At 40.3% G+C, this 11,941-nt stretch overlaps 1 protein-coding gene across 1 annotated transcript in view; it reads left to right on the top strand.

Annotated features, from left to right (window-relative positions):
* Positions 1-11,941, top strand: part of CCDC169 (coiled-coil domain containing 169) — a 70,281-nt gene continuing 58,340 nt past the window's right edge. The window contains exons 1-4 of the mRNA XM_051608528.1: positions 1-77; positions 6,148-6,230; positions 6,758-6,868; positions 6,961-7,001. Of these exons, the coding sequence (XP_051464488.1) occupies positions 1-77; positions 6,148-6,230; positions 6,758-6,868; positions 6,961-7,001 (312 nt within the window). The remainder of the gene's footprint in view (positions 78-6,147; positions 6,231-6,757; positions 6,869-6,960; positions 7,002-11,941) is intronic.

Here is an 11,941-nt window from a genome sequence, read left to right as displayed (position 1 = left end):
ATGGGGGACGGCGGCGGGCGGCGGGCGGCGGAGCGCGAGGGGCTGGCGCTGGAGCTGGGCCGGGAAAGGCGGAAGATGTGAGTGCCCGGCGGGGGACGGGGCTGCGGCCGGACGCCGGGGCGGGCAGCTGCCCCGGGAGCCGCGCCGAAGGGCCAGGCACCCGCGCATTCCTGCCGCCTCCCTGCGGCAAAATGGCGGCTGCTGCCTCGGGAAGGGTCTCCCGCTGGTGCGGTGCGTGGGGAGCGGGCTGGGGGGTCTCAGTCCGGCTCGGCGGAGCTGGGAGGGCTGGGGCTGCGCTGAGGGACGGCGTAGGGCACGGTGGGCAGCAGCACAGGGCTGGGACTGGCACAGGGAGCATGGAGAAGCAGGGTAAGTAATTTTAGCCAAAATTGAGGCAGGTACTGAACAGGCATGGAAAACAGAGCTGGGTGTCGTGGTTTAACTGCAATAGGCAACACAGCAGTGCAGAGCTGCTTGCTCGCTCTCCTCTCGGTGGGGTGGGGGGAGGATTGGAAGCGTAAAAGAAAATCTGTGGGTTGAGATAAAGACAATTTACTAAGTTTAAAAAAGCCCTGAACAAAATGAAGACAACACAAACAAACGAACCAGAAACAAACTCAAGAAAAGTAAGGGATGTGAAAAAGCTCAGTTGCTCCCCACCAGCCAACCAATACCAGTCCCCAAGCAACAGCAGCTGCGGCAAACTCCGTGCTTTTTCCCAGTTCTGTTGTGGAAGACAGCATGACATGCTATGGAATATCCTTTTGGTCAGTTGGGGTCAGCTGTTCTGGCTGTGTCCCCTCCCCAGCTTCTTGTGCAGACCCGACCTGCTCGCTGGCAGGGTGGTGTGAGCAGCAGAGGACTCTTGGATGTGTAAGGGGAGCTCAGCAGTAACAAAAACATCAGTGTGTTATCAACAGTGGTTTCACCAGAAATCCGAGCATAGCACCATATGAGCTACTGTGAAGAAAACCAACTGTATCCCAGCCAAAACCAGTACGCTAGGACTGGAAGCTGTTACGGGGTAAAAACAGAAAAGGTGCCATGTTTTGGGCAAGATGAATCAAATGAACAAGGTGCTCTTTAAACACACTTCTTTCCACAATGCTGTGTACAACTCGAAAGCTGGAATTCACCCTTTTCTAATATCAGTAAATATCTCTGAATCCCACAGGGAAGGTACAGTACCCCCTATTCCACTTTGCAGAGAAGATGAGGAGTTGTTACTTCTATCAGTCCCCATGTTTATGCAGCATATCGTCAATGCTCTGGCAATTGTTGATTCTCACACGGTGGGATTCTAGGTTGTTTTTTTTCCCCTTGTTGGCTGAGGAAGTTACACAGTTTTCCGTGTGTTAAAGAAGATTATTGTCTTTTGAATATTAATAAATTGTTTGAAAATGTCAGAAGGTCCTGTGCTGCCTTTAAGTCAGACCCTTAATATTTATACTTACATACAATTTTCAAACATTCTATTCCATACCTCTTTTCCCCTGGATAGTGTTTCTATCAGTGTCTAAGCTGCAGAGTGTTTTCAGAATAGTCCTGGAACTCTGAATTGTATAAAATGTTTGTCCTCTAAGGGAAAGAGGGGAATTGATATTAACATTCACAATGGTTAGGCAGCTTCTGCCTTCAAAATGGCACAAAAAAGACATTCTTAAATGAACATGTAAGAAAATGTCCTTTACTAAGTCTCCAGTAGTTTGTTGGTGTAATATATCGATTATTCTATGCATCAATTCTGTTACTGACACATGATCTTGATGTTACAGGTGTTCAGGTAAAAAGCAGGATGGCATTGGCTTTGTTTCACTGCTCCGATTTTTAGTTCCTTTTTTTTTTTTTTTTTAAAATTAATGAAACCTGGATTTTTTTATGTACCTTAAGTTCTTGCTAATGTCCCTGAGAATCTTCTGCAAGACTTGCCCCAGAGCCTAAGACTTATTATGAAGTGTTGACTTATTTGCCAATGAAAGGAAAATGTTTAATAAAAATCTTTGTTTTGTTGGCATAACAGTAAAAGACTTGCTGCTTCAGGTAGATTCTGCTCCTTTTTCCTGTTTCTATCTTGTGTGTGCAAATAGACATTACTGTTATTGCCTGTTTCACAGAAGTTATTTATTCAATGAGCAGAGTTGTTAGACATCTGCATCTAAACCAGTGGCATGTATAGTCAAGGAGTACAGAAAGGCCCTTTGAAGGTGTGATTCACCTGACCTACTTTGGCTCACTGTTCTAGCATGAGATGGTTCCCACCGTAGGAGGTGCCTGTTTCTCTCCCTTGGGTATAAATCAAGCTGAGGATGACTGGCTTGCAGATAGCTGTCTGCATTCCTTCACAGCTAACTCACCATTGTTATCTTTTTACTGATTTATTTGATTATTCTGTCATTTAGGCAGTTTGCTGGCAGCCCACCTACCATTCTCATTTAACACTCATTAAGAAGAGATTTTCACTTTAAAATAGTAAATTGAATCATACCTGTTCGTATGTGGTCTGTACGTACAGTACCTGCTGATTCTCAATGATCGTGGATGTAATACTGAGAAATCTTTCAAAGGCTTTAATGAAAGTCAGCTTAAATCTGACTGAATTCTTGTTATCAAGATTCAGTACAGGTTTTGATTGGAAAATGTCATGGCAAATGTTTCTGAGTGAGAGAAGGCCTGTAGTGTACTACTTAATAGACAAGGACATCTTAAACCTGTATGTTTATGCATGTCAGCTAATTGTTCATGGACTGTGTTAATTCAGCTTGTGAGATTTCAGCTTCTGTGGCTTTTCTGGCAAGGAAAACTGCAGCATCTCCCCAGCACACTGCTGACTGCAAGTGTCAGAAGTCCGTAGCTTTCACTATTGTATGTACCTATCCTTGTGGTGCCTTTTGCACTGCACAGTATTGTTTCTGCTTTGTTCATAGCTTCTGAATGCATCTATAGAATTTGTCTTCTACAGGAATTGGTAAAGGTCTGCCATGTTACAGAGCCCTAGAACTGATGATTTGTCTTGAGCTTCTGTAACGTTTCACTGGTTTCTCTCTCTACTATAGAAAATGGCTTCAGGCAGTTTTTTCCTGATACATTCACTGGGTATCCAGATCTGGATAGCAAAATGTGCAGGAAAATGGCTTTCATCTTAAAAGCCTGTGACTTTCAAGTAACACCTGCAAACTGTCTTAAAAAGAAGCTCAGTGATTTTTTTCTTTTGTCATTTCAATCACAGCCTTCTTGTCTGAACTGCACTTTTTTCTCCCTTTCTTCACAAGAGCTTTCTTGTTATGCTTAGTATGTAAGGATGTAGTTCTCCTGATGACTTAAATGTGAACTTCCACAAATTCTGGGCTTCTTTCTCTGATGACTGTAAATTGTCCATTGACATGGGAAAGATTTGAAAGCCTTGAATATGTCTAATTTTGTTTAGCATGTGAGGTTTTAGGTAGAATCACACCACAGTCCCTCCCAAGTACAGACCAAGCCTCTGGGCATGCAGCTCTACAGAGCTGCATTAAATTCATAGTACATGGCATGACTATCACTTCTATCACAATTAGAAGTAATGCCAGAAATGCAAAATGCTCTGATACATTAAGAAGCTGAAGATTTACCAAGTTGGTCAAAGTGCTTTATTTCTACATTCCTTCTCTGTCAGTGTAAGGACTGTAATTTACTGCTTTTACACAGACTGAAAAAGAGAGCTTCCACCCTGGCTGCTTTCTGGGTGTTAGTGGAGTATTAAAGGTTTAATAATAATTAGACTTATTAAAAATTGGTTTAAATTGCCACATGAAAATAACACTTTCTGTCAGTGTAGCAATTACAGTCTGACAGCTGACAGTTTATATTTTCTGTACACATTTTAATCAGGACAAAATTTAAGTGGAAGCTGGCTGGCAGTTTTGCTAATGGTGCAGAAAATAATAAAATCTAATGTAAAAAATGTTGTATATAGGGTATATACAGAAATTCAAAATGGAAAACATTGGATTTAAAGAACTCCTTCATCCTGTGTTATTCCTCTGCATCCATCTAAGCACCTAGGTAAGGTTTTTTTTTAAAGGAAATTAATTTCATTTTGATACAGTTCATCTATAGTTACAGCTTTGATTGTCTAATTTACGGTGTTATTTCCTTCCAAAAAATCCCACTTTAACACTCACTGTCATCATATTTTCCTCTTTTTCCGAGCACTGTGAGGTTGATAGAAGTCTACTTTACGGAAAACTTGCCTAATTGTAGTGGAATGACACCAGCAACATAGTAATTTTTTGTCTTTCTTCTTCCTAGCCATCTGGCTCTTTCATTTGGAGTGGGATCAAACAGGCAGCAGCAACCATATTTCTTTTGGTTTTCCTGCTTTCTGACTCGTGTTTCAAGTGTATCTTTTCCTAGGGCTTTCACTACACTCTTTTACCTTTAGCAAGTTACCAGTACTTCCATATGTCTTTGCATATGTCCCCACTATCTAATTTAACGTGGGTAGTGACAGAAAGAGCAGTAGATCAAGGAGGGACTGGAATACCCAGCTCTCCCCTGTCATTTGAGATGTCTGTCTTACGTGCTCCATTTTGTTTCCTGCAATGAAAACTTATTTGAATTACCTTAAATTACTCTTCTTTACCTTTCTTTGCTATTTCAGCTCTTCAGCCTTCCCCACCCCAGGCATACCTTTTCTGTTTCTTAAGACTGGTTGGTTTGCTTCTGCAGCTGTCAGTTGAAATCAGGTGTTTCAAGCTATGGAAAAGAAGTGTCACCAACTGTATGTGAGCATGAGGAGTGCAACGGGTGGTACCATTTATTAGTGATCAGCTCTATTGTTAGAGCTTTGATTTCTCGTAGGCTGACGAGCTATTTCTTGAAGAATATTTCTCATTATGAACATGTTCAGAAAGAGAAGAGCCATGTTGACATGGAAGCCCTCCTTTAAAAAAAGAAACACAAAAAAGTAGGACAACACAATTACTTTGTCTCTTGCATGTTTTAATAAACTAGGCTAAGATTTAAAAGATCCCTGTCATCATATTGGTATTGGAAAGTATTTTCCAAAGGGCCGTATTTGCAGAATTGTGTTCTTAGTTCTTGGAACTTCTCCTGATTGAACCAGAACGGAGTTCAGTGCCCAGCTTGCTATGTTTCTCCATTTGAGAGAAAAATGAAAAATGGGGGCACCCAAGAGCCATCGGTTGTTTTGTGAAATCTTGGCCTTCCAAACTTAACGTTAAAAGACAAAACTACAAACTGCTCTTCCATTGTGTTGTCCTGTGTTTTGCTTGCAGCTGTGCTAGTGTGGGCTGACTGCTGGGATCTCACAGGTGGGAGTGTTTCTTCATAGTTATTTCCAAAAAGAGCCAGGCTGTTGGCATAAATATGTTCAGTAATTGAGTTAGCAGTAGTTTCCTCTTGATGTGATTGAGATCACATGATTGATTGTAGCACACTAAACTACCATTTTACCACTTGCAAAGGTAAGACTAATTCAGCCCATTGTCTTTTGCATGCAGGTGAGTTGTGCTTCTCTGCTATCTTCTGCTTCTGGTCATACCTTCCAAGGCAGAAAGAGCCCAGTTTCCATGGTACTTGTCAGCTGTCTGGTGGCCCAGCCAGTGTACACAAGTAATCAATGGGCAAAAATATTTTTCCCCACAATACTAAGTTTTAACTGACTGAAAAAACCCGTGGCTTAACACCTGTATTTTTTGCTAATACTCATTTTAATCACTGGCTGTCTTTTCTGAGCAGTGAGTCAAAATGAATTATTTCAGAGTTTCAAATAGCATGTTTCTCAGGCATATTCTTGTTTCAAGAGGATACTTCTTGGGTATCATCCTTTAGATGGAAAATTAAGACCAGTGAATTCTCTACATTTGTTTAATGCTGATGGTCTGCTAGAAAGTTATTTCATTTTAGGAAATATCTTGTTTTGTTTTTTTCTGGAAGTAATTATATTCACAAAGTAGAAATCTTCTATTGTTTGTAAGGCACTGCAGTATCCATAGAGAAAAAATATTAAAATATTGGCAAAATTATGTAATTACATAGTAAAGATCAATAGATGCTTAATCTGAAAATATTTTCAATTTATTCTATTCAATTTTAATAATAAGATTAATACAATAGACAATTTATTGACTTCTTTAAATACCACAGGGAAATGCTTGAAAACTCAATATATGAACTGAGAAACACAGTAATAGAACTGGAAAAAGGAGTTAGCAGTGCTGAGGATGAAGGTAAGTGAATTGCAAAAGAATCTTGCTAATTTATTAGGAAACAGAAAATTAGTTATTTTGGGTGGGCCCTACAGAGATAGAAAATTTTATTTAGAAACTTTTAAGTTTTCACTCTTCAAATGTGGGTATTATAGGTGTGGTGTTGCAGTTGTAAAATTAAAGATGACTACATGCTTTGTGTTAGCTTTGATTATTAATAGAACTATGAATACCATGAATTCACAGAATCAGAACCGTTCGGGTTGGAAGGGACCTCAAGGATCATCTAGTTCCAGCTCCCCTTCCTGGGCCCGGACACCTCCCACTAGACCATTTGTAGAATTAGTTAATATTCTGGCCACAGTACGGCCAGTGACAAATTGACTTGATGTATATTTTCAAGCGCTTTTGTATGCAGAAATTCTCCTTATGAAGATTACTAACTGGAAAATTTATCAGTCTCCAGAAAAAGGTGTGAATAGTTTGAAAAAATGCCAACTTTTACTTGAAATAATCTGGGAAACAGAATAACACTATTTCTTTTTAAGGTAATGAATGGAGAACCAGATATGAGACACAAGTAGAATTGAACAAACAGCTGGAAAGGCAAATTAATATTCTTCAAGAGAAGATGGAGCTTATTCGTGGCAACCCAGCAGGTAGAAATGGGTACTGATAACTGTTTTTCAATAGAATTAGTGATTATATGTTGAAATTGTATAAAGGGGCCAAACTTTCTGTTTATTTGTAGATAAATTGTCCATTGTTCGGAACTTTGATCAAATGCCTTTGGTGAGTACTATGGCATTTATTTGGTTAACAAAAAATAGCAGTGTATTTGAAGAACTTGTGTAATCTTTGTCATGACAGAAAGTATCAGCAGTCTGTTCCAGAAACCAAAACAATCACTTTGGCTTACTTTTTTCTTGTTTCAGATATGCAGTTGCGTATAAATTTATAAAGTAGAAAGTAAACTCATTAAATAAGGAGGTACACAAGACCTGAATGTTGGGAAGAAGCATGTAATGAAATTTTTGGCCGAGCGTAGGTTATGTGACTGGCCTTGCAGTTAAGCATATGAGATGGAGTAGCTGGACTAGTTCCATGAATAAATGGAAAAATATTAAGCCTTGATCGCAAAATCGTGCAATCATTTAGGTTTGACATTTTCTAGCCCACCCTTCCTTCTCAATCAGGGCCAGCTACAGCCAGGCTGCCCGGCATTAGGTCCAGTTGGGTTTTTAGTATCTGTGTACACGGAGACTCCACAACTTCTCTGGGCAACGTGTTCCACTGTTTGACCACTCTTACAGGAAAATAAGTGCTTTCTTATGCTCAAATGAAATATCATGTGTTTCAGTTTGTGCCCATTGTCTCTTGTCCTGTCAATGGGCACCACTGAGAAGAGTCTGGCTCCCTCTTCTTCATTCTCTCCCATGACATATTTATACACATTGCTGAAATCTTCCTGGGCCTTCTCTTCTCCAGGCTGAACAGTCTCAGCTCTCTCAGGTTCTACTCATCTATCAGATGCTCCAGTTCCTTAATCATCCTCATAGCCCTGTGATGGACTTGGTCTAGGAAATCCGTATTTTTCTTGTACTGGGGAGACCAGAACTGGACCCAGCACTCTGAATATGTTTCACCAGTGCTAAAGAGAGGGGATGGATTACCTCCCTCAATCTGCTGGCAATGTTCTTCCTAATGCAGCCCAGGCAGTGACTGGCCTTCTTCGCAGCAAGAGTTCATTGCTGGCTTTTGGTTATCTTGTTGCCTACTAAGACACCAAAGTCATTCTCAGCCAAGTGGCTTCCCAGCCATTCAGCACCCAGCATGTGCTTGGAACCGGAGGTTATTTCTCCCCAGGGGCAAAACTTTGCATTTTTCTCTTTTGAAATGAACCTGTGTAAAGCATTTGACACTGTCCCACATGACATCCTGGTATCAAAACTGGAATGGTACATATCTTATGAATGGACCACTCATTGGGTAAGGAACTGGCTGGATGATTGCACTGAAAGAGTTGTGATCAACCACTCGATGTCCAGATGGTGACCTCTGACAAGTGGTGTTCCCCAAGGGTTGGTACTCAGATCAGTGCTGTTTAATATCTTTGTCAGTGACATGGACAGTGGCATTGAGTGCACCCTCAGCAAGTTTGCTGACAACACCAAAATGTGTGGTCAGGTTGACACACTGGAGAGAGGAGATGCCATCCAGAGGGACCTTGACAGGCTTGAGAGGTGAGCTTGTGCAAATGACATTAGGTTCATTAGGGCCAAGTACAAGGTTCTGGACCTGGGTCTGGACAAGCCCATGCACAAATACAGGCTGGGTGAAGGATGGATTGAAAACAGTCCAGAGGAGAAGGACTTGGGGGTGATGGTGGGCACGAAGCTCAATATAGGCCGGCAGTGTGCTCTTGCAGCCCAGAAACCAGCCATGTCCTGGGCTGCATCAAAAGAAGCATGGCCAGCAGGTCAAGGGAGATGATTTTCTCCCTCTGCTTTTCTCTCATGAGACCCCGCATAGAGTACTGTGTTCAGTTCTGGAGTCCTCAACATAAGAAGGACATGGACCTGTGGGAGCGAGTCCAGAGGAGGACCACAAAGATGATCAGAGGGCTGAAGCACCTCTTCTATGAAGACAGGCTGAGAGAGTTGGGGCTGTTCAGCCTGGAGAGAGGAGGCTCCAGGGAGCCCTCACAGCAGCCTTCCAGTACATGAAGGGAACTACTGGAAAGCTAAGGATGGACTTCTTACAAGAGCTTGTAGCAAGAGGAGAAGGTGTATGGTTTAGATTAGACATTAAGAGGAAATTCTTTAGTGGAAGGGTGATGAGACACTGGAACAGGTTGCTCAGGGAAGTTGCAGAAACCCACTCCCTAGAAGTGTTAAAGGCCAGGTTGGACGGGGCTCTGAGCAACTTGGTTTAGTGGGAGGTGTCCCTGCCCATGCAGGGGGGTTGGATCTAGATGATATTTAAGGTCCCTTCCAACCCAAACTATTCTATGTTTCTATGATTCCCCTCTGCCTGTTTCTCTAACCTATCAAGGACCCTGTGTCTGGCAACACAGTCCTCTAGTGTATCAGTCACTATTCCCAGTTTTCTGTCAACTGTGATAACATAGATGAATCATTGCCGTAACATTTTGCTTAATATAGTTACAGGAAAATTCCTCCTTGGGCAGCAAATACACTATTTGTGCAACACCAAAGGCAGTATCTGTATTTGTTTTAAAAATTTTATTCCTTAATAAGCTCATATTTCATTACCTGTATTTCAACAAAGCACAAAACATTTTTCTGTTCTTTGATAAAATCGCAAGAAAAAATCAGCAAATATTTTTGCCATTTAGTCTTGTAAAAGAGTAAATTAAGTTAAAATGATTTTAGATTCAGGACTGCTCTTCATCTGTCATCTGCTGAAATCTTTTCCTTTGAGACTTTTTCTGCTCCTTACCCACTTTTAGAAATAAGCAAGTCAGATAAAGATGTGATAATGCCTTGTAATAGAAGCAGGAATAATGAACATTAGTGGGCAGGGCTCTGGCATTTTTATTTCATTTGCTTATGGTTACAGAAGTGTTTCCATCTGACTCTTTTATACTTCAGATTCTGAAGATTAATTTGAGTTTACTAAGCCTAGAGGAGGCTGTGTGCCCTATCAGTGGGAATGATTATCTGTTATAAGCAGGGTGTGAATAATAACTGCTGATCTGATCTGATCTATGACTTTCAGGTAGTAAGCATTCTTGCCAGTTTTGGTACTGTCCCAGAGATCATAGTGTTTTGTAGGTTGGTAGGATATTTTATTTTTTTTAAGCAGTTAATTAAAAAGAGAACAAAACCTTTCCCATCCCACTTGCTTGTTTCACAGAATTGATTGGAAAATACAAGTGGGATTATATTTGAAGAAAAGTTTAGAAGACAGAACACTGATCTAGAAAATTTTCAGTAGAGTCTGCTTCGGATAATGTTATTCCTGTCAGCCTGTGAAGCACAGACTGGCATGTACAGTATCACAAGTGTTTATTTCCATCCAATTGCTCGTACTCTCTTAACCAATCCATTTACACCTTGCCAAGCACTTGAAAAGTCATTACCAGTGAGATAATCAACTCTATTAGCTGTGCTGCACCAATCCAGTAGATTTCTAATCCCTGCTAGATACTGCCTTGTCTCCTCACCTATGATCTGTGGTTCAGAGAGATTCGATTATGGTTCCCAGAAAGGAAAGAATGACAGCAGAACCAGAGGATTCATGCTGCTAGGAGTCTAGAAGCCAGTTGAAGGTTCTGAACTTCCTCAGTGACACCTAGGGAAATCTGAAGCTTGTGCCCCATACCATAGGTTTTTCTTCTGCAGTTTTAAGTCTTTCCTTCAGCCTTCCACTTCAGGGTGAACACATTTTTCTGTTTGCTAGCCAGGGGGGAAATAAAAAGTGTTTGGAGATTTAGTTAAATGTTTCATTTTCCCCTTGATTTGATTTTCAGGAGATGGAAAGAAGGGAAGAAAATAGATGTATTTTGTTGGTCTTGTCATTTTTTTTTTTCACTGAAGCTATCAGAAAAGTTAGTGTGTATTTACAGATAGTCTTGGAGAAAAACTGCCTTTTTTTTCCTTTTTAAATTTTGGGAGATAAACCATTGGTTAAAAAAATACACAGATCATTTTGTGGTGTTCAAGCATATAGGTTTATCCAAATCCTTTTTAGGTTTTTGAGTTATTCAGGGGACCAGGGGAATATTTAGCTTCTCCACAGAGAATAAAAAGCAGATGTGGTGGGTGGGTTTGGAAAAGCAAAAAGCTTTGCAGTCAGTCATCAGTCTACATTTGCTCAGAGTGAAAATGCTGAGCGTGGATATATATAAAATTGTGTGCGTGTGTGTTAAATGAAAAGTACACTGTGACAATCAGTTTTCAACTTGCAGTTGCATATGAAGCTCTGTGGAAAGACAGCAGAATTATTCTTCCAGCAAGATAATACAGTTTCTAGAACTAGACAGTCGATCTTGTTTTGAGCAGCATATCTAGAAAACTAAATAGTATTTGCGAGTCTTTTTAACCTGTGTTATCAAGGAAGTTAAGAGTAATGTAGTTGGAGTAATTGGAAGGACCTCTAATAATTCTTAACTTCCTGAGATATTTCTGCTGTATTTAACAGAGGAGATGTCTCAAAGATACTAAGGAGATTTATCTCACTCAGCTAGTCATTTACAGTCCTACCATAGTCAATAGAAGGAGAAAAACATGTTGATCGAGTAATTAATCCCATTTAGAGAAAGGTAGCATAAAATACATTCACAGTATCAAGCACTACAGAGAAAATAAAATAAAATTGGTAATCAGGGACCCTGGCAGTCAGCAAGCTATAAAAACCTGGATGAAAGAGAAGAATACAAATGCAAATTCTGGAGTGATGAGCAAGAAAGCACAGAGGATTTTCTGTGTTCATAAATTGCAATAATTGTTGCAGATGGCTTGCATTATTTTTGCTTTAGAATTAAAATAATACTGATGAATTACTCCTTGTTATTAAAACACCCCTAAACATTTAAAATACAATTATAATTCTGAAGTCATTATACTAACTTGAGATAATCCTCTTTTTTTATTTAAGAGAAATCATCAAGGTGTCACATGACAGTAAATGTAGAACCAATACTGTGAACCAGGGTTTAGAAAATATTTTTTGTATATTGAAAGTGGATTAAAAATAACCTGAACAGT

Source organism: Apus apus, chromosome 1, assembly GCF_020740795.1.
Source record: "Apus apus isolate bApuApu2 chromosome 1, bApuApu2.pri.cur, whole genome shotgun sequence".
In the NCBI taxonomy this organism is placed as follows: Eukaryota; Metazoa; Chordata; class Aves; order Apodiformes; family Apodidae; genus Apus; species Apus apus.
This window is presented reverse-complemented; position numbering and strand designations above follow the sequence as displayed.